The sequence below is a fragment of the Athene noctua genome, chromosome 1, assembly GCF_965140245.1.
Source record: "Athene noctua chromosome 1, bAthNoc1.hap1.1, whole genome shotgun sequence".
NCBI classification, from domain to species: Eukaryota; Metazoa; Chordata; class Aves; order Strigiformes; family Strigidae; genus Athene; species Athene noctua.
This window is the reverse complement of record NC_134037.1, coordinates 140741183-140767413: the sequence shown is the minus strand read 5'-3', so window position 1 is coordinate 140767413 and position 26231 is coordinate 140741183. Positions and strand designations below refer to the sequence as shown.

Below are 26231 nucleotides of genomic sequence, written 5' to 3'. Positions count from 1 at the left end.
TGTCCCGGCGTGCCGCGCGCCGCTTCCCGGCAGCCTCCGTCCCGCGTCACTCCCTCCTCTCCCTTCCTCTCGGCCCCGGCCGCCGTCCGCCTCGCAGCCGCCGCCGCCATCATGAAGTAAGCGCCTCTGTGGCTCCCCGCTGCCCCATCCGGGGACATCCGCCGTGGGGAGGCCGCGTCTGCCTCCTCCCATAACCCGCTCTCTCCCCTTAACCCTTCTCTCCCGCGCAGGGTCGAGCTGTGCAGCTTCAGCGGATACAAGATCTACCCGGGCCACGGCCGCCGCTACGCCCGCACCGACGGCAAGGTGAGGCCGGGGCTGGGCGGGGAGGCCAAGGCGAGCCCCGCGGGGAGGGGGCAGCTGCGGGGCCGGGCGGCGGGGGCCGGCGGGAGCGGGCCCTGAAGAAGGGGGAGGCCGGAGAGAGAGGCCGGCACTGTGCCGGGCGAAGCCGAGGCCTCGCCCTGGACGCGCGGTGGGGAGTTCGGTGTTGCCCGGGGTCTCCGGTGGCGGTGTTGTGGCGACCGCCTGAATCGCGCCTCTTGAGCGGTATGAGAATGAGAAACGGCATTGCTGCGCTCCCGCCGGCGTCCAGATGTGACTACCGTCAGACCTGGTCCGCGGGAGAACCGTGCTGTAGCTTGGCGTTCGGCGTCGGGATTTGAGCTGAGGTTTGGGGTGTCTGAAGGAGTCTGGTCCGAAGTACCAGAGTTCTGTAGAAAATGCTATTTAGATGTACTGCATCTATTGCTGAGGTTTACTGAAGCTAATAACTGGATTTGTAAGTAAGTTGGGTATTGATTACGGGGATAGAATAGGGAGGAGAGCCCTTTCAGGCTCTCGTATCTCATACAGATAGCACTGTCGTAAACAGAAATACACTATTCCCATCTACAAAAGGAGGGTTTGGATTTTGGGTATCCCCGTACAGTCGTCTTGCTGTACAGAAGGTCATGGGAAATGACAGCCAAGTAAATCGACTGCTTAAACCCTCAGGTGCTCTTCTGGGAGTTATCTTATACTCAATTGAATTGTATGGCTAATAACAAATGAGCCTGCTAATTCTGGCTGTTACTCTAGACAAGAAGGTTAGCGTGACTGCATGAGAAGGAACTGGGCCGAGTATTTGTCTCCCCGTGTTCTTTAGGCCAAGTTTTGACTCACCTACACGTATAGGAAGTGCACAGTTACTTGAGGAGAGACACTTGAAAAGGACAGTGCTGGATGAGGCTATTCGTGCTGTGCCTAGAATACGGTGCAGCAGTGGATGCAAGCGGTAATTTGAGCTTTCCTCAGAAAAACTAAGCTGCTTCAGAACGCCTTGTAAGAGATCAGTTTGATCAATAGAACAAAATTCCAAACTTTTAATTAAATGATCTTCTAAAATTTCTAATTGTCAGAGCTTTGAAATACAAAAGCGTCACTGTTGAAAAACACTGAATCAGAGAATTACTTGCTGTGTTAACCTAAACTGTAGTCATGTCTTTCATAGTAACAAAGCTTATACAAAATACTTTACCTTCTCAGGTTTTTCAGTTTTTGAATGCAAAATGCGAGTCTGCTTTCCTTTCCAAGAGAAACCCCCGTCAAATCAACTGGACTGTTCTGTACAGGCGGAAACACAAGAAAGGACAGTCGGTAAGTATATACTAACTAATGATGCTCTCAAGTTTCCTACCAAAAGATGTGGTCACTGCTCTGTTAGAATAGAGGTAACTTGAGCATGCTGATGTTTAGCAGAAGCGTGACCTGTATAACCAGCATGAAGACTGGCCAATACTGCTGAAAATGTGCATGAGTTTGTATGCTGCTATATGTTTGAAAGGTAACCAGTTCAGCAAAAGCACTGCATTTGTGCTGTGTCGCTTCTCTGAGGGACCGCTCAGAATCACAGTAGGTTTAGCAGATTTTAACAATTGCATGAATGGCATGTGTTTTAAAAAATTAGTTTTAGAGAAGGTGGGTAATGCTGTTTACTATGCAGACTTTCTGAAAGTTTGGACTTGGCAACTTCCTGAATGGTGGAAGCATAGGGAGCTGAATTGGGCGTTAAAGGGTGAGGGAGCTTTTCACCTCCCCTTCTTGAAAACTTTGGGCTGCAGCTTAGTAGGAGGTCTCTCCTATGTGGTTGCCAGTGCATGAAAAAGATGAAAAGGTGTGTAATGTGAGGTGCTTTCACTGCTCTTGTTTAAACATGCACAGCAAAAGAGCATTTTGAAAGGCTTACGTATGTGTTACAAGTCTGTTTTTACCAGTTTGTTTGCAGAAGGAAAGCTGATGCTCCATGGTTTACACTGCTGCCCAGCACTGTGATCCCACTTTAAACAGATGGGAAGTGTCTTTCTTTCAGAAGATTCATCAAAGTGGACTTTATCCCCACTGCCCCCCTTTTTTTTTTTTTTTTTTCTTGGGGAGTTAGAGAAAACTGAACTTCTGACATTCTTCCAAAGGAATATTTTTATACCTTGGAAAGGAGAATACATTATTCTTTCTTAGCTGTTGATCTGCTTTGGTAAATCAAGAAATCAGTTATCTCCAAAGTGAGGAGTAAAATTCTACTTCTGTATAGAGTTTTAAAATAGCTTCAATCTCAATAGCAGCTTGTTTCTATAATTGTTTTTAGCCTTTTGTTTAACATCTTGTGATACTAATTGTCTGCCTTCATCTTCTGCCATTTTAGGAAGAGATACAAAAGAAGCGCACACGTCGTGCTGTTAAGTTTCAGAGAGCTATCACTGGTGCGTCCTTAGCTGAGATTATGGCTAAACGAAATCAGAAGCCTGAAGTACGAAAGGCTCAAAGAGAACAAGCTATTAGGTGAGAAACTGGAGATAAGTGGAGCTATCCCAGGCTTTTCAAAGATTAATGCTTTTCATACAAAAGCTTAAACTGTAGATGAGCTCTGTGTTTTATAAGTCTTTTTGTGTTGGTTGGTTTTTTTAATCAGTATATTTAGTGGTAATACTGAGTAATCTCAGCAAGAGATAGTAGCAGCAGAGAAGGGTGTCTTCTTGGCCTTTCTCTTTGTGAAAATATAGCCTCCCTAGAGGGTACTGAATGCAGAGGATAAACCTGAAATAATGCATTGCTTTCTCAATCTCGGAGTTTATCCAGTGCTGAGACAAAGAAACACTAAATGGCAGACACGAATAACTTTTTCTGTGAATTAACAGGGCTGCAAAAGAAGCCAAGAAGGCTAAGCAGGCAACCAAGAAAACGGCTGTTTCTGCTGCAAAGGTAAGATGCAATAGGTGGATAGAAACAATGAAACGCAACATTCTGTGCAGCGCTTAATTGGAAATTCCCATTTGTGTTTGGAAAAAGCATTTGTTTATCTTTTTTCTGTTTTTCTTTTTCTGTTTTTCTTTTTTCCCATTTGTTTATCTGGAAGCACCGTGACCAGACTTGTGTACTAAAGTTAAATATACCCAAACAGCTGAATAGAATGAAACTTTTTTACAGCAGAAATAAACATTACAGTAAAAGAGCTTTCTGACCACATGTCATAGATTTTTTTTTTGATGACTAAAAGCTTGTACGGATGTGTCCAGTATCTAGGAACTTGGTAACAATATATTGATGAATGCAAGCATGTATGCCATTATTACTTATGAATTAATACCGTATGTTGGCATCATACATGTTGTAGGCTTACAGTGATATCTGTGTAATCATCTGTTCACATAATTCTAATCTGATACATTTTAATTCTAGTCTAATTCTTACCTGATCTGATTTAAGTTGCCTAATTTCTATCAAGAATCTTAAATACAGGGGGACACTTTCAGGACTGCAGATAAATTGCTTCTCTTTGCTCATACTTTTTTATTTCTCTACAGGCTCCTACAAAAGCAGCACCGAAGCAGAAGATTGTGAAACCAGTCAAGGTTTCTGCTCCCCGTGTTGGTGGAAAGCGTTAATTTACCAAACTGTTAGTCTTCCTGAATAAACATCTGACTAACACTGATAACTTGTGCCATGTTCTCTTCAACTGTGTGAGATACACTGAAGAGGATCAATCTGTCTAATGCACTTGGGTTGTTGAACACATGTAGCAAGATGTGGAGGATCAAAGGAGAAATAGGCTGAAAAAAAAGGAATGGAGGGTTTCAGGGACCACAGGGCTGTTGTGTGCAAAGGTACAGATGCAACTCCTGTGTTGGGAAGTAACAGGATGAATTGCTGGAGGCTGTCATCAGGAAGAGCATGGCTGTGAAGGTTGAATGAGCTTCAAATACAGCTGATGGTATGCACTTACTTCAAACCCATTTAGGTTTGTATTTAACTTCCAGAATGCAGGTAGGGGTTCCCTTAGTAATTCCCCACCCTCCCAACTCTAGAGGGCCATTTGTTAAATTGTTCATGGAGTATATATCTGTCTGCTTTAGTAATTACACCACATAGACAGCATGCTCAAACTTTGCTGTGGATTTGATGGCCAGTAATAGCCTTGGCAAAGCTCTGTCCTCTGACTTACTGAAAGCACAGGAGAAAATGCACCTTCTCTATTTTCTGCATCATCTACTTCTCAATTTATTTATGCCACATCTAAATGCCTGTTAGCTTTGAGGGCTTGCTTTGTTACTATACTAGTCAAGAAAGCAGCTCTTTTCATAGTTTTGCTTCCTGCATTTCTTTTGGGCTTCAAATCAATGGCTGTAATGAGCACTTTGATTATATTTCAAGTTGTATTATCCTTTGGTTTGGGTTTATTAATGAAATAGATCTGAATCTGGGTCTGAATGAAGGGTACAACCCATTTAAAATAGGTCTACCTTGATTATGTAAGTGGAATCTGCCCCATTATTTTATAAACAATTACACTGTTAAAAAAAAAACCAAAAAACCCAACACAGGAACCACTCATGTACAGAACTGAAGGCTTTTAAACTGGTTAACACACCTGAAAGGAAGGAGCCTGTAGGAAGGAACTGTAGGGGAAAAGAGGGCAAGGAAGACTGCTTGTTACAGGGAAAGGGATTTTTAATAATTTAAAACTGGAGGCTGAAACCACCACTGAAAGTCATCTATGCTAGTGACAGCTGTATGAAATCTGATTGTATCAGTGACTTGTATAAAGCACCTGGTACACTGTATACATGCCTGTGAAGGTTTTCAGCTAAAACACTGAAAGTGAAGATGAGGTTTTACAATCTGGCTTGAAAAACCATTAATGATATATTGGAATTGATTGTCAGATATGACAAATTAGTAACTTAGTATTTCTTAGAGCTTTGAAGTTTGCAGGCTTTGGCTCCCTGGTGTTACTGCAGAGGTGCACAGAAATTCTTTTAAGATTACTTTTTGTTGCTGTTATTAGAGTTCTGACTGATTCAGTGAGACAAAGTAAAGAGTAGCAGCACATTAGATTTCTCCTATCAAGTTCTGCTTCAAGGGAGTGAGTCAGGCTGTTCAGAGAAGGGTGCTAACTGCACGTTATTCAGCTCAAACATAGATACAATGCAATAAATTAACATGGAAATTTAAGTCCTTGTGTTTACCTAATGCAATGTAATTGCTCCTCTATTAAATACTTATAATGAAAAATTGAATATTTAACTTTTTCATAGACCCACAGAAGAATTTAGGTTGAAAAGGACCTCCAGAGGTCACCTAGTCCAACCCCTTCCTCAAAGCATGTCCATTTAATTCAGGATGCTCAGCTGAGTTTTGAACAACTTTGAAGACAGAGGTTCCACCTCTTAGGGGGACCTGATCCAGTATTTGACCACCACCATGTTTTTTTAAAAAAAGATTAAGAAATCCTTACATATAATCAGAATTTCCTGTGTTCTAACCTGTGCCTGACAAGAGTTTGCCTCCATCCTCTCTGTGTCTTCTGGTGAGGTAGCTGTGGACAGCAGCAAAGTCCTCACAAAGCCTTCCCTCTTTAAGGCTGAAAAAGCCCAGCCACTGAGCCTTGTGTCACCCCTCATGCTCTGATCTCTGACCACCTTAGCAACCTTCTGCCAGACTCGCTCTGTCCAGTCAGTATCTTTGTATGTGGGGGGGAATCACAGTACTCCAGGCTGCCGTTTTGCAAGGACGAAGCAAAAGGGAAGGGTTGCTGCTGGCTATGCTCCTGGCAGGGCATGGGTATCCTGTGGCTCCCGCGTCTCATGTGTCTCTTATGGGTGTAAACCAAAATCAGGTCAGAATTCAGACAAGGAAAACCAGCAGCTGATGTTTCAAAAAATTTCCTTTCTTTCCTTTTACAAATAAGAAAGTCCACTCTGAACACCCTGAAGCATAGCTGCCATGCCACCTTGCCTGCACGGGTGCAGCTGTCACCAGTTGTGCTGCTCACACTGCACTGTGAAATCACGCTTCTAATTTTCTCGTAGCTCCTACTGCGGAGGCAATTTTGAAGTGGAGGCAGCTTGTTTCAGAGCTCGGGCTATAAAGGTATTTATTTAGTAGCGTCCCCGGCTCCTAGCGCCAGGGTCGAGCTCTCCCTCACATGTTTTTCCCGACTCTAAGATGGCCGCCGCCTGCCTTCCGCCCGGCCTCTCCTTTGCCCGGTTCCAAAATGGCGGCTTCGTCGCCCCGTACGAGCTGCGCCTTCCCCGAGCACACGCCCCTTCCCCGCCCGCCTCCCATGCTCGCGGGCTCTGACCTCACTTCCTCTTGTGCAGCAGCCATTTTGTCTTTCCGTTGCTCCTGCTGCCCGAGCTTCTCCCTCCCACCTGCCGCCGCTGGCCGCGAAACTCCAGTTCCCCCCCCGGGCCTGGCTCCCGCCGGACCCGCCGCCCGCGGGCCGCGCTCTCCGGCCTCCCCGCGCCGGGGCGAGGGGCTGGCGGAGACGCGGGAGGCCCCGATCCTCCCTCCCTCGGCCGCGCACGCTCCCCCCGCTCCGGGAGGCGCCTTCGCAGCCCCGCGGACGCCCCCTCCCCGCGGGGCGAGGGCCGGGGCACCTCTCCCCCGCCGCGCTCGTCGCATGTGACTGGCCCGGGCGGGCTCCGTCCCGCCTGAGGACGCTGTCCCGCAGCAGCCTCCCCGCCGGCGGCGGGAGCCGGACCCTCCGCCCGCCCTCCGAGAGCGGCGTGCCGCTGCCCGGCGGCGAGCGGGGAAGCCCGGCGCGGGGGAGCGGCGTGGAGGCCGCCCCTCACCCCCCTTCCCCCGCCCCGCCATGTCCAGCGAGGAGAGCTACCTGGCCATCCTGCGCTACCTGACCAACGAGCGGGAGCCCTACGCGCCGGGGACGGAGGGCAACGCCAAGCGGAAGATCCGCAAAGCGGCCGCCTGCTACGTGGTGCGCGGCGGGACCCTCTACTACCAGCGGCGGCAGCGGGACCAGCAGCGCTTCGCCGAGCTCGAGGTGGTGCTGCAGGCCGAGCGCCGCGCCCGCCTCATCCGCGCCGCCCACCTGGCGCCCGACGGCGCCCACCGCACCCGCCTGCAGACCTGGCAGGGGCTCTCGCAGAAGTACTGGTGGCGAGGTGAGCGGGGGGCGGCGGGCGGGGAGGAGGCGGCGGCTGGCGGAGCCGGGCTCGCAGCCCCTGCGGCGCCGGGACCCCGCTTGGGAAGAGGGCGGCCGTGTCCCCTCCCTGGAGAGGGGCGGCGGGGCTGTCGCTTCCCCGAGTGGCGGGGGCCGTGGACGCGCCGTCTCGAAGCGCCGTGGGATGCCGGCCGCGACGGCGGGTCGCTGCTCGGAGGGGCAGGCCTGGCTGTGCGGCTTACACCTGGCTCGGCCACTTGTCCCGCGGCTTCTTAGCCAGTAGCGATGCTCGCAATATATGGGAGCGCCGAGCACGGCTGTCCCCATCCAGGTGTTGCATTTCTCAGCCTGGACGCTCAGTATGGGGCGTTCATCCATTCTCTGTGACCAGGCTCAGCTTTTAACCCTTTTCCAGCCGGCATGTGCGTGGTGTTCACGTTCGAACAGTAGAGCGGCCAGCGGTGGCTCCTAGTCCATGCACTCATTGTTATATTTGTCTCTTTCTTCTCATGAGAAACCGAAAAGACCAAACTAATCCACAGATAGGCCCCGAGTGATGCCACAGCTGTTAGAAATAGTAGCGTACGAACAGCAGTAAGTCCCAATCGGGACTGCCTTTTGGCTGAGCCAGTGATTTGCTCTCTGTGTTCCCTTTGGATCTGACATTCTACTTTTAGTCTTACCTATCCATTGAACAAATATCCCACTTTTCTGTTGCCCAGGGCCTAGTTTCTGTTTGTACTGCTTCTCTTGTTAATGCTTTTTTGGTCCATCAGTCAGCACATCTGTCATTTCAGCTTTAGTTTTCACTATCTGGATTTGGAGGCTTTTTGCTCTAGTTGCAGCCTGTCCTTCCAGTCCAGATCCTGCTGACTTGAATGAAGATCTTTGATGTGAAAAAGGATTTGGAAGTTGATAAATGCATTCTGGAAGGTGGTCATCTTGCCTTTGTCTGGATTCTCATCATCTGCCCAATATTGGACTGTTCTAGCATCTACTGTCATCCTACGCTGGAAACTTCCTTAATGGGCATCAGTATATCTTCTGTTTGTCAGAGGAACACATTCTGTAATCTGCATCTTTTGATCTTATTGGTTACCTTTATTTGTACAACCTATATTCTCTTATTTCTCTTGCACTGATAATACTAAAATTCACATCCTGCTTTCAGTTCAAGCGTTTTGTTTCTTATCTGTGTCTCCTTTAAAACATTGGCTTCCCCAGCCGTTATAATGCTCTTCTGCTGCTAGCGGGCAGCAGCTTTGACCCAGTCATCATCCTCACATGGGTGCCAGTCTGTTGTTTCTCTCTGCTCTGTAACTGGGAAGCAATGGGCTATAGAGTGGTCAAGTGGCCAGGAAGGGTGCTAGATATGAGATCTGAAGACCAGAAACCTTTTGTCCTGAGAAATGGACAGATGAAATCAAGGAAAAATGCTTGAAATGGGCATGAATGTCGGGTTGCCTGAAGTCTGTTTTCCCTGTCCTTACAGAGATATGTACATAATGATAGTGAATCTCACGCTCTGAGAAGGTGTGAGCGGTGCAAGTCTATGTCAGCCAGGTTTTTAAGCTGTGCTAGATTTTGAGTTACAGAGACATGGCTGTTGTTATGTATGCTTTTATTTTGTCCTAATGAAGAAAATGAATTTGGGTTGAAAGCCATACACTGAAAATGCCTTGTTACCTGGAAGAGGACCTTGGGCTTAGGAACTATTGAGTATCAAAAATTATTTAGTTACACCACTTAAAGTACTGGTGGGAAGTTAATTTCTTCAAATCCCCTAATCATATGCAATTTATTTAAATTGGTGTTAATACATGTCAGCATCATTGCATATAACACAGTTGGTCCCAATTTTGCAAAAGTCCTTAGGTGAGCTTTCTCAAAATAATGATGGATTACAGTAGTGATATATCATGCAGTGATGTGAGAGAAGCAAAACAGGTAAAAAGAAGTCAGAGAAGCAAAGTGTAGGTGTCTGACTTCATTTTTCTCAGTAAGTGTGTCATACTGTTTTGCTAGTCACCTACATGTTTACTTATGTGTTTAAGGTAACTTGAACAAAGATTAGAAGCCTAACTAAGCTCCAATTAATTTTTTTTTTTAGGTATTCTTAAGCAGGTTAAAGATTACATTAAAGAATGCAGCAAGTGCCAGGAGAAGCTAGATCGCTCTAGATCTCTGTCAGATCCTTCTGAAATGCTGGAGGAGCTAGGACTGGATGTAAAATCTCATGAAGACAGTAATGAAACAGATGATGAATTGAGTAATCCGCCATCAATCCCAGCTGCATCCCTGAAACCTGTGAAGAAGAAGCCAATAGCAAAGCATGAACTTGTATTTGTAAGTACCATTGTTTACATCTGAATGTATTTAAGATGTTTGTTAATGTGTTCTTAGTCACATACTTATTTTCCATTGCTGTGATAAACTTGTAATAATAAGATGATATAAATTTTGCCAAAGATATTCAATATGTGGAAACGGGTTACTGGTATATATAGAGTGAAGTTAATTCTAGTATGTCACTTTTGGAAAATAAAATAACCCCAACTCCTGTTTATGCCTGTAGGACCCAAGGGAAAATGAATGGCAGAAGTAGTAAGGCATTACATACAAGATAGTCATGGAATCCTTAATAAATGATGCTATATTTATATACATATAAATTCTTGTTGGTAACTGGGGGTTCATATGCATGTAAATAAATGCTTTTGAATCTAGAAACCATTTCAGATTGTAGCGTTGAAAAATATGGTCGAAGAACTGCTTGAATATCCATGTCTTCCCGTTTTGCCGGTTGTCTGTTTTAATGGTGTTTGGAGGGAGGGTGAAACTGGATGCGTTTAAAGAAAGAAAACAACAGTAAAGTTAAACTAAATGCTGTACAGGCTTGAACTGATTGTACAGTTGCAGAAAATAATCCTTTTCTGTATTTCAGTGTGAATGTTTAAAAAGGCACAGTCTAAATGTAATGAAGTTCTCATAATGTTGTTTATGACAGGTTGACAGTAAGGGCCTTGTGAAGCAGTCATCTTCCAAACATTGTCTGTCAGTCTTAAACCAACTGAATCAGCAGAGGCTTTCCAATCAGTTCTGTGATGTGACTCTGCTGATTGAAGGAGAGGAGTACAAAGCTCACAAATCTGTCTTGGCAGCCAACAGCGAGTACTTCCGAGAGCTCTTCATTGAAAAGGGAGCTGTCTCTAGTCATGAAGCTGTAGTGGATCTGTCAGGTGAATTGTTGTGGGTTTCAAAGCTAGAAATCATAATATCCTAAGTAAGGTGTACAGTATTTGATTCAGTCTTTTTTGAGTGTTCAAGACAACTTAATGTTTCATCTTGCTATTTTTCTTTCTTTTGATCTGAAAGTATTTTGTGTGGATTTTAATGCTAAAGTGATCGCTCTAGTTTTGCATAATCTGATCTTCCATATTGAATGGACTATGGGATTTCATCTTAAAATTTCTGAGAAGCTTTGGATTGATTTTTACTTTGATTAGGCGTGTTTTCTCCTTGTATTAGTCACAAACATTAAAAAAGGGTACATAATCAAATGCTTGAATACATCAAGAAGGGATGTTGACCAGCTTCTCAGTTGTTTAGCTGAACAAATACTAAATTGTTTCTTATATGTGCAAAACACTATTATACATGTTTCTGCTTATTTCTCAAACCTTCTGGTACTTAAAGATTGGAGATGATCCTAAAATAAATGTTCTAAAAATAGCTTTGTAGTGATGAAGAATACTGTACAGAACATACACCTACTGCGTTGCTTTCTCATTTGTTTCTTAACTGTATCTGTCTCTGCATGAACAATAGATTTGTAGTATGATGTTCTGGAAAGTCCCCCAAATTAAATATTTATGATTTACAGAATTGTGAAAAGTTATACCAAATGCTTATTTATAAGCATTTCTATCTATATATCCGTATCTTTTTTTCTTTTTTCCATTAGCCACTTTCTTGTCTTATATTTCTGCCACAGCAGTTGTTACTTAAATCCTGACTGCTTTCTGAATGTAGCAGGTCCAAAATGACTTGGGTTAAATCAGGGATAATCTGCTTCAAAAATGTTGAGGCTCTCCCAGCATCTTGAAACATTCTTCTAAAGAATTATATTGTGAAACTACCTCAGTTCTACTTACTTATTGGAAAGCTGAGCTTACTTCCACATAGAAAATACACAAGAAGGACGCTTTTTCATATATGACAATAATTGAGTCCCAGTGGAGAGGCTTCAGTGTTACTTGCAAGTGCTTTACGCTCTAAATTTCAGACTTAACCATATCAAAGGCGAACTGTTTTATCCATCATGGGATATTTTGGTGTAATTTGGGATCACCAGTGTTTGCTCTAATCTTTTGTTTTATTCCTGGTAGGGTTCTGCAAATCCAGTTTCCTGCCTCTGTTGGAATTTGCTTATACTTCAGAATTAACTTTTGACTTCTGTAGTATGGCAGAAGTAGCCATGCTTGCCCGGCATCTCTTCATGTCAGAAGTCCTCGAAATCTGTGAAAATGTGCACAAACAGATGGAAGAGAAACAAATTACTGTGTACCAAAAGGGAGATATTCAAACAGTAGAGTCAACTCAAAATTTATCAGAGCAGACTGAAGTTGAGAGGCAGCCCGTGGATGGTGCTGAGCAACCGGAGCTCGCATCCAGTGAAGTGCCAGTTGCTATGAATGGAGCTCCTTCCTCTGCTGGGACAGAGGAGGCCGCAGCACCCCAGCCTGACCTGGTGCCCTCAGAGCCTGCAGAGGCCACTCCAGATGGTCTTCCAAAGCCTGTGGAGCAGTGTGAAACAACTGAAAATTACATCAAGATGCAGCTGCTGGAGAGCATTTCAAATAGTACCATGTCTGTTGTAGAGACTAAGCCGTCAGCTGTGGAAGCCATGGACACACAAAGTCAAACAACAATTGAGACAGATCAGAACGAAAATGGTAAAGCAAATGTGGACAGTGCTTCTGAAGACTCCTCAGGAACAGTCAAGCTAAAATGTGGCAGGCAAATTGAAGAACAGTGCATTTCGGTTTCGCAACCAGAAAGCCTAGCTTCCAGCCAGGACGATACTTACAAAAGCAAGCTGCGCCAGCGTTCTGTTAGTGAAGGGGGATATATCAAATTGCATAAAGGAACTGACAAAAAACTGCAGAATAGAAAGACAAATCCTAAGTCTGCAATACAACAGGTATTCTATCTGTCTTTAAGCCTGTTGTCAGTAATCAACCAGTGTTTCGAGACCAGTCTGAAAAGACTTTCGTGATTCCAAGCACTGTCTGTCAGATGTTTTTCTTTTTGAGCGATTAACATTACTGCAAACTGAAGTAACTTCTAAAATGTGACAGTTGTGAAAAAAAAAAACCAAAACCAAAACACCCAAACAAAAAACCAAACATTGGTGTCAAAATTCCTTCCATATTGAAGATGTTTAGAGTGCTCAGTGACCTTAGCCCAGCTTGAGTATCTTCTCACAGCTTCTTATGGTTGAACAGAAGGTGTATCTTTTCCCTAAAATTATTCATGATCTGGGAATTTAACTCTTAACTAGCATGTGTGTATGTCAGTCATAGACAAATGTATTTTATGTATCAGAGAAGTAAGACCCTACATTTGTTACGACTTGAAAACAGAGCATTGGGGATGAAAAATCTGATATCCTGTGTAGATCTCAAGACATAGTCATGCCACAATAATGTAGTCCTGCTACCTTCAGACTGGGGTCAGTTCAAAAAAAAAAAAAAGGTTCAGAGAGCACTGGTATTAAAAACTGTAGCACTCACACATATTACATGTTTAGTAATTGTACTAGTTGTTTCAATTATTATCTTTTTAAATGAGACTGTCTTACTCTTTGCCCTTCAGGAGCCTTTCCTCTTTCAGTGCCTATGGATAGCTGACATTCACCTCACTGAGCACTAATACATTCATTTTTGTGACAGAGCACACTTTGCCTTACTCATTCCACATTGACTGCATTTTAGGAAGAACTGATCATTTCCAGAGGTGTTCTGGGAGACATTTACCTACTAGAGCCACCAGTCCCACATGCAGTGGGATAATTTGTTACCATTACAGCGCCCTTGTAGATAGAAATTTTAGCATTAGTCTCCTTTTACAGATGGACTTAAAGCCCAAATGTGAATACTAGCACAACCATAATGATTGAGCAACCTATTTATGATGGTTGGAGAATGACAAGGTTTTGTTCTGCTTTGGGAACAGCTCCTCTTAACTTGTTTTGCAGTTTTTAATTTAAATCTGGCCTCTTGACGGATGAGGTCTTCAGACAGTGGCTACCTATGAAAAACAGAAACTGGTTTAAATAATTCCTCAGAATTAGATTCAGTAGGTTTCTGCTTTCCTAACTCCTTTCATAGCTTTTAGCATTCTTGTCTCATGCATCCCTCAGCTCTGCCCCCCACCCCAACCCCCTTCCCTGCCATGGCACTGGATGTGATGTAAGCATTGGGAAGGAGACATTGCTTCCTGAGTTCCCAGTTTTGATGCTGGAAGAATAGCAGGAAAAAGAGATTGCAGTCAAACTGCTGCTGACTTCTGAATTACAGTAATTGCAGTTGGTATGGAGATGTTGGAGATGAAGCATTCTGTGTATGAATGGATTATTTTTCAAGCTCTTACCGTTTACTGAACTAAATTTTTTTTGTGGCATCACGATTTAGCCAAGTTTGCATAAATTTTCAGGGCAACAGTCAAATTAAAAAAAAAAAAAAGTTCCTGTGTTGAGTTTCAGTTTGTTTCTGAGACACGTGGAAAGGCTAGCATATTTTCAAAAACTGTTAGATACCTCACTTGTAGGGGGAACAGGAGGAAGAAATGGGGATGCATTGTACTTTTTTCCATTACCTTATTCTCAGAAACCTGAAGGGGAGATACCTGATACAGGAAATTTCAGCCTGCTTACTTACAATTTGGCTTTCAAATAATTTGACAGCAAATTTCTTCAAAGGAAAACGAGATTACCAGCTCCAGGTAGCACTGCCAATACTGCCTAACAAACAACACTGCTGCCTAACAAGAAGACCACTTCAGTGGAAAAGCTGGAATGCTTTTAAGCAGAAAGAACTTTTCTTAAATACTGTAAACTTTTTTACAGGTTATTAATAACTCAGTTTTTGCTATCTGGTAAAAATTAATTGGGCTGCTTTTTTAAAAATCTAATGACTTTTGTAGTACAGCAAATGTAAATCCTGAAAAGGGAAGTTGGAGATTAGGAAAGAGTTGCAAACATTTGATAGAAATTGTGACTGGCAGTGCCTTGTGGTTCCTCTGTAACTATCCCTTAACTCTCACCTAGGCTGTTACTCAGGGCTGAATAGTTTGTTGTCTCTGAACTAGTAAGTCATAGTCTGTCTGTAATTATAATCAGTTTATGGTTTTAAAACAAGACCCACTATGAGATCTGTAGTTTTGCAGTGAACCGAAAGGGGGTAACTTTCTAGCAGCTAAGTAAACTGAGCAAAATTTGGTGGTATTATAGCAACACACAGAAACATCAGCTTTTAGTACTAACTTGCATAGAAAATATAAAATAGGGTCTAGTAAAGTTCATTTGCGGGTTATGTTTCTTCAACTTAGGTTGCCATGAAGCTGGTGCAAAGAGGGAAGAAGTTGAAACAACCCAAAAGAGAGACCACGGAAAATAATGAAGTGGAAGCTCAGCACAAATGCACTGAGTGTGGAATGGTGTTCCAGCGGCGCTATGCACTTATAATGCACACACTGAAACATGAAAGGTGTAAAGATTATAAATGCCCAGTAAGTTTTGGTTTGGGTATTTGTTTTTCTGCAAACCTCTCTCCTTATGAAAATTCATCCAGTAATGACATTAGTAATTATTTTTCTTACCTCTTTTTGCACATGTATTATTTACCTTGCAGGTTTCCGAGATGGTTGCAGCCCTGATCTGGATGGGGTGGGGTGAAATGTGGTGCAGTCCCATGGCCCGACAGCACCATATGACATGGGAGTGCACTGCCTCCTCAGGACAGTGCTGGAGTGGGCTTTATTTTTAATCTTACTGGTAAATTTGCAACCATGATTAGTTTAGCCTGGAAGTTATCCTCATTGGGAAGTGATCAGCGGTTCTATCAGTAGCCATAAAATTCAAAATACACAACTATCAACCTGAGATAAAATGTCTGTTGGAGCCAGGTTATAGACCTAGCTAATCATATTATTATACTTAAAACCTTTTATTACCTTTTTTAAAATAAATTTGGACTATTAAATGTAAAGTTGTAATACTTTCTTCCCCAGTTGTGTAAAAAAGAATTCCAGTATGGTGCGTCCCTGCGAGCCCATCTTGTCCGGCACACTCGGAAGACCGAAGTGAACACGGCAGCTGCTAATGTAGAAGAGACAGGCGTTTCCTCTGTGAAAGGGAGAACTAAACGGGAATTTATATGTGATATATGTGGGAGAACTCTACCTAAGCTCTATTCTCTCAGAATACATATGCTCAAACATACAGGTGTAAAACCACATGCGTGCAAGGTAAAGTCCTTTAACCATATCAGTAACATTTTCTTGATATTTTGGTATTCGTATTCTGCCCTAAAATTTAGGTTAATTTAGGTCACTTCAGAAAAGGGAATGCTTGTAACATTCCTCACAATAATTCTTGTAGTCCAAGACTGAGAAAATTAGAATGAAGTTGAATCATGAAAGTTCGTATTCTTGTGTCTAGAAGAATGCCTTCCCTTGAGTAGTTTATTTTTAACAGACCAGTTCTGCAGTTCTGTGTGAAATCACAGGCTTGGCCATCCTGGTTCCCAGGAGGTTTTGTTGTGTTTGAAGTTAAACACCTATTACATAATGAGTTTTATTTGTCCTATTCCACTGGATCTGGATTTCTTTTTTTAGGTTTGTGGAAAGACCTTTACGTATAAGCATGGATTAAAAATGCACTTAGCTCTCCATGAAGTACAGAAACAGTTCAAGTGTGACTTGTGTGAAAAGTCATTTGTCACAAAAAGAAGTCTTCAGGAACACATGAGCATTCATACAGGTAAGAGGAGGATCCATTTAATTTGGTTGGCTATTGTGTGCTGCTGAACTTTAACATTGTCCTTCAGTGTCAGAGGAACTGTTTAAAAAAAAAAAAATAGTGTTTTCTCCTTTTTCTTCTACTGGTCAGGCAGCTGAGATAGAGGTAAGTAGTCATTTTACATTTATTTTCTGGGCTTGTTTAACCATAGTGTACATATTCTATATGAGAACAGTGAATCATGGCTGGTCTGTTCCTATGTTTTTATGCATGTGTTTAATGCCTGTATCATGTCAATTCAACAAAGATAGGCAACAGGCTGGAATGTTCTGGAACACTTAAACTTCTGGCTGGTCCTTGTGGAGGAAAACATGCGATGTTAATTCTCTGAGAATCTCCATGTATGTTTTACAAGACTTGCTGTACTAATACTGAAATTTTATAAAACCTGGTATCTTGAAAGATCTTAGCATGTGAAAGATAATAATTTAATACAGGCAGTTTTAAAATTGTAATGTGTAGAAATTGTCCGTGTTTCTTGTTTCTCAAGATGGTCAGAATCAAGAGACTGTTTCTGTTAAGACCATTTGTTGCAGTAATGAAGGAATTTATATTAGTACTCAGCACTCCCTAAATTGATGAACTGGAGTGGAAAACTTTTAATTTAAGTGATATTCCACAAATTCAAGATATAAGTTATCTGTAAACAATGCTGCGTTGCTGGAGAAGTTTCATATTACACGGGCACAGGCAGTTGTTTTTTTTTTTTTCACACAAGAGGGCAATTTTTTAGGCTGTTGACATTTCATGAATAATTAGTAGCTGCAGTGTTACACCTGTGTTTAAAAAAATGTAATAAAGTAATTCAGAGTTGCTACTTCCCACTGTGTGTTATTACATTGGCACATATAAAAAACATAAAAATTCTATCTGTATGTAATTAAACCAACTTATCTTCGTAGCACTGCTCTGATTACTTAAGATAAATTATATAAAAAGCAAAAAACTCTCACAAAGCACTCCAGAGATATGGAAGCTTGGCTTTGTAACATGTTTTGTTTTGTTTTTGTCAGGAGAATCCAAGTATCTTTGTTCCATCTGTGGAAAATCTTTCCACAGGGCATCAGGACTCAGTAAACACATAAAGAAACACCAGCCAAAGCCTGAAGTTCGTGCATATCAGTGTACCGAGTAAGTTGGTTGGTAGGCTTTTTTTGGTGGGCTTTTTTTCTTAACATTAATGATCCTAGTAGTTTTAAAGATTAAAAGCAGCTCCTTGGTGTAGTGTAAAACTGTTCAGTGGCCTGGAATAAGACACTTAAAGCATAAGAGTAAAAACCACACTTTTGTTAATACGTGCTAATACATGTTAATACATTGGAGAGCAAAAGTTTGTTTTTTAACTGTTACCTAACTCTAGTTTCAGAGATTTGTTTTCTAATGGCTGTGTTGTCACTTGTAGCTGTACTCAGTAGCTATTTGGTCCTAAAGCTCCCTTGTAGGACAGATAGAAGAACGGTATGCTCATCAGTGGTGACGGGCCCTCAGCCTGTTCTTGCCCTCTTCTACTGCAATATTTGATTTCAGTTTAATTTGAAGATTTCCTATACGGTCTATGATGTCATGTACTTGCATGCACTGCAGTAGACTGTGTTTAGCAAACAGCTCTACAGGAACATCATAAATTAAGACTCACTGGCTATTGCAGTTAATTTGACCATAAAACTTATATGATCACTTGAATATCTTTGCATTATGGATTTCAGTTTAGCAGAAACTGTAATCAGAAAGAGCATGTCTCCTAGTGCAGTAGCAAAACGTGGATACTTTTTCCATGACCAAGCAGACTGTAGGAGAACCCTTTCAAGTGACCTGCAAAAGCACAAATGGTGCTTAATTTCCAAAGTGTCAGTGGAAAACTCTCTCAGTTATTAAGAGAAGTTGCACAGTTTGATTGCCTGTATGCAACTCATGGCTTTGATGAAAGCTATAAAGTATTATTTAAAGTATCTCTGGTAGTGCTGCTGCGTGCTAGCAAAAATAATATTTTCTCACTGCTGAAAACTTGCTTTAATTCTGTCAGCAATGTTTTTATTTAGTGCTTTTTAATGCTTAGAATATCAACCTTAGAAACACAACGAACAGAGCTAATAGGGTCGACAACCGGGACGGAACTGTTTAACAAAATGTACTAGGGAAGGCAATTTTGGTTTTGAAGGAGAATTATATTTTAAATATAAAAAGGTTTTACCCAAGGCAGTACAGTTGTGGATGAAAAAGATCACCTTGACAGAGAAGGTATTTTGATTCCCCAGCCCCTTCAAAACAGACATAGTCCTTGTTTCTTCTACAGCAAAGATATATACTAAGAATATAATTCATGTTATCACAAACGGTTTCAAGAGCTTCACTAAGCAATAACCAGACTTCAGTTTTCCGGTTCAGTGGCTCAGTATGTAAATCTCTCCGGCAGACTTCAAGTCTGACTCTTATCTCCCAGCCAGTTTGAGCTTCAGGCCCAGTTGAACAAAGCTGAACATGAGTTATTTTCCTGAAATGTTAATGGAAAATTTCCAGTGAAGTAGGTATTCGATTAAATTGCAGTAGTACCTGGGTGTCAGAGAGTGGTGGTAGTTAGTGGTTGAATGAGTTTTTTACTTCTCTAATGGCTTTTCCAAATATGCAGGCCTTGAGGGGAGATTACCAAGTGCCATCCCCGTTCAAGACCTTTAGGGGTCTTTGTGGTACTTTTTGATGTGGATCTGCAAACCCAGGATCCCTGAGAGCTCCATTTGAACTGGAGCTGTCAGTTTTTCCAGCCTAGGAGGAGGACGTTGCTCAGGTGGCTCAGAGACCATCGCTGTTTTTTTTTTTTTTCTTATTTCCTTTTTTTCCCTTTTTTTAAATTATTTTTTTTCATATTTTTTTCCCCTGAAAACCAAAGAAGGCTTTTTCCTTCTCCAGAACGCCCATTCTTCAGGAAATTTTGTTTCTGTATGGAAGCTTTTTCTTTTCAGATGCCACTGGAGGTTGGGAATTCTGAGATTCCCTCATTCCAGAGGTTGATCAGCTGTAGAAGGTGAACCCTCCACCTTTGCTTGCTGGCATTTTTCTGCCTCTGTCCTTTCTTGAGTCATACAGGTATATGATGTTACATGAGAAAGAGATGCAGATGATCAGGCAAAGGTGTCTGAAGAGCAGAATTTCTTTCAAGGGGAGAAAGTATGTCTTTGATTAGACTGACCTCTGCAGTTTTCATACCAAGAGGAGTTAGTGATTTGTAATTATAGTCACACTATGATAACGTATACATGAAGGACGACTAGGAATTTGCCTGGGTTTAGATGTAGACAAGCAGCAGGCTAAAGTATGAGTATCACTACTTCCAGATGCTTTCTTGTAGGATTCTGAATTTGATTTTTAATTTTGAAAAAAACACTTATGAGCATTACAAACAACAAATCCCAGTTATCTCTTTGGTTAAGGGAAGAAAGCTGTTACTATCCTCATAAGTTCATATGGTATAATACAGATTTCTGATTCCTTCCAATTGGTTTGCCTTTGATTATTCTCCATAAAAATAACAGAAAGAATATAGCTACCCATAACAAATAAAAGTGTTGCAGAGCTCCTCAAGGTATATTCCAGACTTTCAGATAAGCTGTTTTGTTTTTTTTTTTTTTCTTTTAATTTTCCCTAGTTTGGAAAGGAATTGTGCTTTCCATAGATACTGATGACGCAGTAGATGTTGTCTTATCAGTCTTCAGTTGCCATTAAAGAGGAGGGTTCCAGTGACTTTGAAATCAGGATCAACAAGACCTTTCTTATGTGGGATGCTAAAACCTTGACTGTTACAGGTGTGAAAAGAGTTTCTATGAAGCTCGAGATCTTCGGCAGCATATGAATAAACATTTAGGTGTGAAGCCATTTCAGTGTCAGTTCTGTGGAAAATGTTACAGTTGGAAGAAAGACTGGTATTCTCATGTAAAGTCTCATTCTGTCACAGACCCTTATAGGTAAGAGGAAATTAATTTAACAACTAAAATGAACTAATCAATATGAGTTTATACAGATTCACAGCCAGTCAAGAAAGAACTGCCTAGTCCTTTCTTAAAGTACCAATTTATTGATGTTGACTGGGGTCTTGAGTGCTTGAAAATGGATGGGTGGCTTCAGATTGTGTGGTCCAACTCTTAACCTGCTGACACAATCCTGGAACTACTACAGTAAAGTTGTAAGAAGATAATTGTAATTGATGATGTTAGAAATGCTTTGTATGTGATCTCACTTCTCTAGAATGGTAAGTGGAAGCTTTGTGGCTGTGAATAAGAGAAAATGTAGCTCGGTCCAACAATATTGTTTCTAATTATGGAATTGCTTGTCATATGAGTCAGTATTCCCATTGAACTTTGCCTACTGTAATTGAAGTGCATTTTGATTTAAAAAGTGTAACATAAGCATAGAACAACGGTTTCAATAGATTTCTCATTTAACACATTTTAGATGTAATATATGTGGCAAAGAATTTTATGAGAAAGCTTTGTATAGAAGACATGTAAAGAAAGCTACACATGGTAAAAAAGGAAGAGCAAAACAAAATCTGGAACGAGTTTGTGAGCATTGCGGAAGAAAATTCACACAACTCCGAGAATATAGGAGACACATGAACAATCATGAAGGTATGTAGAAAACAAGTAGTCATGACATCCCTCAACCCCTAAAAACACTATGGAGGAAAGGGTTTCTCTGAGTCTGTGTATGTCCTGTGTTGCAAGATGCATAGAAATTCTTACAGATTCTCCAGTTGTTTTTATGCTAGTCCTTGTTTGTTAACTTGCTTCCAGCTATTCCCAGAACTGGCTGTTGGGCTCTGCCTAAAACTGCAGTCACACACAGGGACAGGTGACAACTTGTCCTTCTCAGAACTTTAATGGAAGGGGATTTTTTTAGAAGTGATTAAAAGCTGTATATCTGGCAAAGAATTGGATATAGTAAAACATTCTCCAGTTTGAAAGGTGCACATGGTTAACAAAATATTTTTCAAACATGAGAGGGATTGGCCTGAATTTAACAAAAGGACCACTGTTGGAAATTGGTCAACTTCTTGATTTATAACAAGCTATATGATGTTTGGGGGAAAATATGAAAACATTTTATAGTTTTTTTTAAAAGGTGTGCATTTTTACTTTAGATGTGAAGTATGATACTGATTTTTGAGCATTTGGATGTTCCAGCTCTGTTAGAAGTCTATATGTACTTTTATTTCAGGGCAAAAAACACTTTTTAAAAGGAGACATGCTTCAAAAGAGCTCTTATGAGTAAATGTAATAGCTGTCTAACTTTTGAAATAGAGATTTTGTGTTTGTTTCTAAACAGAGAAAGTGTCCTGTAGTAGGTGCTTAGCCTAAATCTACAGTGTTACAGAGGAAAAGCCAGTATTTAAATAGTGTTTGTCACTACCCACATGCCCCATTAGATACTACAGACCACAGAACTCAGATGTTGTAAGGGAGAATAAGATCATACAAGCATCAGGTGCAGTGTTTGAACATATGTGGTGTGGAGGACGAGGAAACAACTGTAGATGGCATTACCAGCTAACTAGAATGGGTGCTGGTTTGGTGAGAGGTATATAAAGGGATTTACAAAAATAAAATGTGACTAGAAATGAGTGACAAATTCTGTGAAGTGAAACATGGTTTCAGAAAGGCATTGCTGGCAAAAAACACTGAGAATTTTATTAAGTGGTATGCTTGAAATATATATACTTGAAATAGGGGAGAAACTGTATTAAAAGGAACTTTGAGAAGAAAAGTTTTTTAGAAGTAAAATGTTAGATTGGACAGAGCACTTGTGGAAAATATGACCACTGAATGTATTAGGCTTGCATTATATTGTAGAGCAGAAAATTGGTAAGCAAGATCTCTTTTTTACATGAAAAAAGTTACAGTATTTCTTCTGAGATTTTATACTGCTGTTCCCCCCATCACTTCTCATCGTCACTCATGCATATGTATGAACACTGACGATGTCTTGTCCTTGCCTTCCCTTCGAGAGCAGGTGTGAAGCCCTTTGAGTGTCTGACCTGCGGCGTGGCCTGGGCTGACGCGCGCTCCTTGAAGCGCCACGTGAGGACGCACACCGGAGAGCGGCCCTACGTCTGTCCAGTGTGCAACGAAGCTTACATAGACGCCCGCACGCTGCGGAAGCATATGACCAAGTTCCATAGGGATTACGTACCCTGCAAAATTATGCTGGAAAAAGATACTCTTCAGTTTCATAACCAGGGGACACAGGTAGAGCATGCCATCAGCATTTTAGCAGCAGACGTGCAGGAACAAGAAACAGAGATTAGCATTGAAGATAATGAGATTGAGACCGTGGTAGTGACAGGAGAGACGCTTGAAGCCATCGAAGCAGTTGCAGCTACTGAAGAATGTACATCAGTGTCTACTCTTTCTGACCAAAGCATCATGCAGGTGGTAAATTATGTATTGGCTCAACAGCAAGGACAGAAAATGGTTGAAGTGACACAGGCCATCGAAACTGTAGAAGTGGAAGTGGCCCATGTTACAAAGACAGACTGAATACAGTACATAAGAGGGGAAAAAGGGTGAGGCCCTGTGTCTGTGGGAGCGACTGGATGTCTCAGGCTTACAGTGATGACTGTTTTCAAACAGTTAATCCCCAGTACTGAACATCTTGCTGACGAAATACTGCATTACAGGCAAAAAGTTAAGATACTTCAGTGTGGGCCAAGGCTTTGAAGGCTAAGATTTCTGCACTGGCCGTAACTGAAATAAAATTTAAAAAAATAATAATTTGAATAATAAAATTTTCTGTGTCATGGAGTAAGTACCATGCTGTAACTTTAAAAAAAAAAAAAAAAAAAAAAAAAGGAAAAAATAGAAGATGCACTAAATGCACAGCTATCAGTAGCATTTTTTTACTTTTGTTTTTAAGTATATTTCATCAAGTTTGCGAGCAAATTACCTGTATTGGATTCTGTCTGTTTACTCCCCAAGACAAGGGGATGGTACAGTGCTTCATGCAGCACGTGCTTAATGCAACATACAGAAAATCTGAGGCTTTTTTCTTTGGGTAGAACCATCAGCAGTTAGTGAATCCTGGTTTTGAAGAACTCGAATTCCAAATTGGTGAGTGGCAGGTCCAAAATTCAGCAAAATGCTGTAAAATGTTTTACAGGTGATGGGCAGAGGTCCACTGAAGTCTTGAGGAAGTGTTTCTCTGAGATGGATTGTGAATTTAAGTTGGCCAGAGAACAGCGCACTGCAGGGAGCCTGCTTAGAGAAGGCAAAAAACTGCTTTTTATTTGTAAGCAGGGAGCTTACGCTTCAGCCTCTAGGCACAACCATGGTTAGTTAACGATGATTGGTTGCGTAACGGAAGCTATCGTTGTATGTGTCCAAAGCAGACAGCCTAATGATGGATGGTTCTAATTTTGCATTACATTTGACATAGAAACTCTCAAATGAAAAAGGTCTAATGGCACATTCTTCAGGAATATAAATATACTGCAGAAGTCCAACTAGTTACAATCTGATCTCGTCTCGTATCGTGTTGAAAGGGGGACCCCTGCTAATTCGCAAACAGGACACCCAGCAGTATCAGGATAGAGAACTATCAAAACCTAAGTATGGGGTAAAAACTAAGTTTGTCTCCAGAAGACCCATTACGGCTGCTGTAAGAAAATACTTCTAGGGCAAGCTAATTACCCAGTGTTACACCGCATAGATGGAAAAATTCTTACTGGGTGTTCCTGCAAGTAAGTATGAATCACAGCCATGCTTGGCCCAAGTTTAAATGTCCGTCATTTAATACCATGAACAATGCCCATCTTCATCTGTACAAGGTGTGGGTTCTTTCCATGTTGCTTGTTTAGGTGTTTTTTAAGCAAGAAACATGTCTGTTGAGGTAACTGAATGTGCTATACCCATGAACAATCAGAACTGTATTCTTTAAATTTTTCTCAATCTATAGTACTATCAAATGTTTCCCAACTTTGACAGCAGCAAGATATCCAAGGAGCCAGAAGCCCGTAATATTTCAGAGTAAACTTCACAGATGAAGTTACATGCATATAACTGTACTACCTGTGAAAGAGATCCACTGAACAAAACTTAGGCAAAATCTGTGACAAAGTAACCACCTCATTTGAATTAGTATTTCTACCTTTCATCTTACTTGAGTATCTGTCTACTAAGCTACAGAATGAACTGTTCTTTTTATACTTTGCAAGCATGTAGATAAGCAGTTGTAGAAATTTTTTTAAGCAATATGATGTAGTTTTAGTTCCAGCCTTGGATCTGAGTTAATCTATAGATGACTATTTCAAAGGTCACAGTCTTCCTGCAGAGAAATAATCTAGTTATTTATACATCCTGCAGCCCTTTACAATTGTATTATTTTCTAATTACCAAATGGTGTAAAACTAAAGTGAATACTTAAAAAAACCCCAACAACCTGCTAGCTGTAACTCTTGAATTTTTGTATGGTCAAGAATCTGGAGATAGCCATCCTGCTTAAAATTAAAATACTGCCGTTGTGATGGAAGAAGATATAAAAGAGCATTAGGTAAACTTTAAAATGTACTTTAATGTTTGTATCTTACAAATAATTATGTATTCCTAAAGTGATGAAATGTTCAAGGAAAAATAGCTGTAAATAGTGCTAGAACTTATTTGTATATTTAGTGTGTTACCTTATAAAAAGAATATGACCAGCACCTTAGTTTAATCTTTGGTGCATTTATTTATTTGCCCAACCTATGGAAGAAGTGAATCTGAATTTAGAAGCCTTGTTACCCACTGTAAAAATGCTTTCACTGACTTGATGGCCTGCCATTTAAAAACAAACAAACAAAAATTCACAGAGTGTTTCCTAAACAAGACTCATCCAGGAATGCCAAAGCTAAGTGTTGCAGCACCCCTTTCCTAATGTACTGTGCCTTACCTTTTCAGAAGGGCAGGAGGTGAGTAGGGAGGGTCGCTCTGAGCTTTGCTGTTCCTATATCTCTGAAGTTGCCTTATGTTTTTCTTTAGACTTCAGCTCTTAATTTAAGATGTTCATTACCCTTATCTATTTGAAGTCAGACTGCAGATACGCAGTTGATACTATTTAATTTGATTTTTTTAAAAAAAATAGAGCTCATGAGAAATATCAATTTTTAAAGTATTCCTAAAGAATTCCTGTACATAATTGATTTGATTTGTACATTCTGCTGTTTTTATTTAGTGTTAGATGTATAGAGTTATGGTCATCTCTGTCATTAAATAAACTGAGCATTGCCATGAATTACTCTTTAGAGCAACTTTTCTTTTTTCGGGGGAAAAAATGAGTTGCTGAATTATTCCTCTTCAGTATTTCATCTGCCATATATAGATAGATGTGTTCAATTCTAGTAATACTTACTTTTCAAGTTTTGCTTAAGACCTCTTGGTGAAGGAGGCACTGTGCCAGCCTCCTAGTTAGTACCTAGCAGTAACCATTTTAGTTTGTTTCAGATGTTACTTCTCTTGATTTGGGTTTCTGTACAACTCTGCCCCCCCTAAAGCAAGCACCACACAGCACTTCTGCCTTGGCCTCTGCTCTGGGATGAGTGTTTGAGCAGGGGTTGTGGCTCGGAAGTTGTGCTCCAGTGTCACCCTCCTGGCTGAAGGGTGAGCCGTACAGCCGCCTCCCGGCCTGGGAGCAGGCAGCACCCTGTGCCTTTCCCCCGGCTGTCAGAGCGACTTTCAGGCAATGTCAGTGTTG

At 41.4% G+C, this 26231-nt stretch overlaps 2 protein-coding genes across 2 annotated transcripts; both read left to right on the top strand.

Annotated features, from left to right (window-relative positions):
• Positions 1-4: 4 nt before the first annotated feature.
• Positions 5-3967, top strand: RPL24 (ribosomal protein L24). The gene is made up of 6 exons (XM_074898504.1): positions 5-116; positions 231-306; positions 1525-1635; positions 2678-2814; positions 3171-3234; positions 3837-3967. The coding sequence occupies exons 1-6, from the start codon at positions 112-114 to the stop codon at positions 3915-3917; spliced, it is 474 nt and encodes a 157-aa protein (XP_074754605.1). The 5' UTR covers positions 5-111; the 3' UTR covers positions 3918-3967.
• Positions 3968-6659: 2692 nt separating this feature from the next.
• Positions 6660-25772, top strand: ZBTB11 (zinc finger and BTB domain containing 11). Its single transcript, XM_074898491.1, has 11 exons — positions 6660-7436; positions 9546-9781; positions 10443-10674; positions 11824-12638; positions 15047-15226; positions 15728-15964; positions 16334-16478; positions 17531-17648; positions 20315-20473; positions 20961-21136; positions 22518-25772. Exons 1-11 carry the CDS (start codon positions 7127-7129, stop codon positions 23042-23044), a joined length of 3135 nt encoding a protein of 1044 aa, XP_074754592.1. The 5' UTR covers positions 6660-7126; the 3' UTR covers positions 23045-25772.
• The last annotated feature ends 459 nt before the right edge of the window (positions 25773-26231 follow it).

Coding starts and splice junctions, on each gene's coding strand:
- ZBTB11 (XM_074898491.1), top strand. CDS start 7,127: ATGTCCAGCGAGGAGAGCTACCTGGCCATCCTGCGCTACCTGACCAAC. Junction 15,965..16,333: donor TAAAACCACATGCGTGCAAG/GTAAAGTCCTTT, acceptor TTCTTTTTTTAG/GTTTGTGGAAAGACCTTTAC. Junction 17,649..20,314: donor CGTGCATATCAGTGTACCGA/GTAAGTTGGTTG, acceptor TGACTGTTACAG/GTGTGAAAAGAGTTTCTATG.
- RPL24 (XM_074898504.1), top strand. Junction 307..1,524: donor ACGCCCGCACCGACGGCAAG/GTGAGGCCGGGG, acceptor TTACCTTCTCAG/GTTTTTCAGTTTTTGAATGC. Junction 1,636..2,677: donor AACACAAGAAAGGACAGTCG/GTAAGTATATAC, acceptor CTGCCATTTTAG/GAAGAGATACAAAAGAAGCG.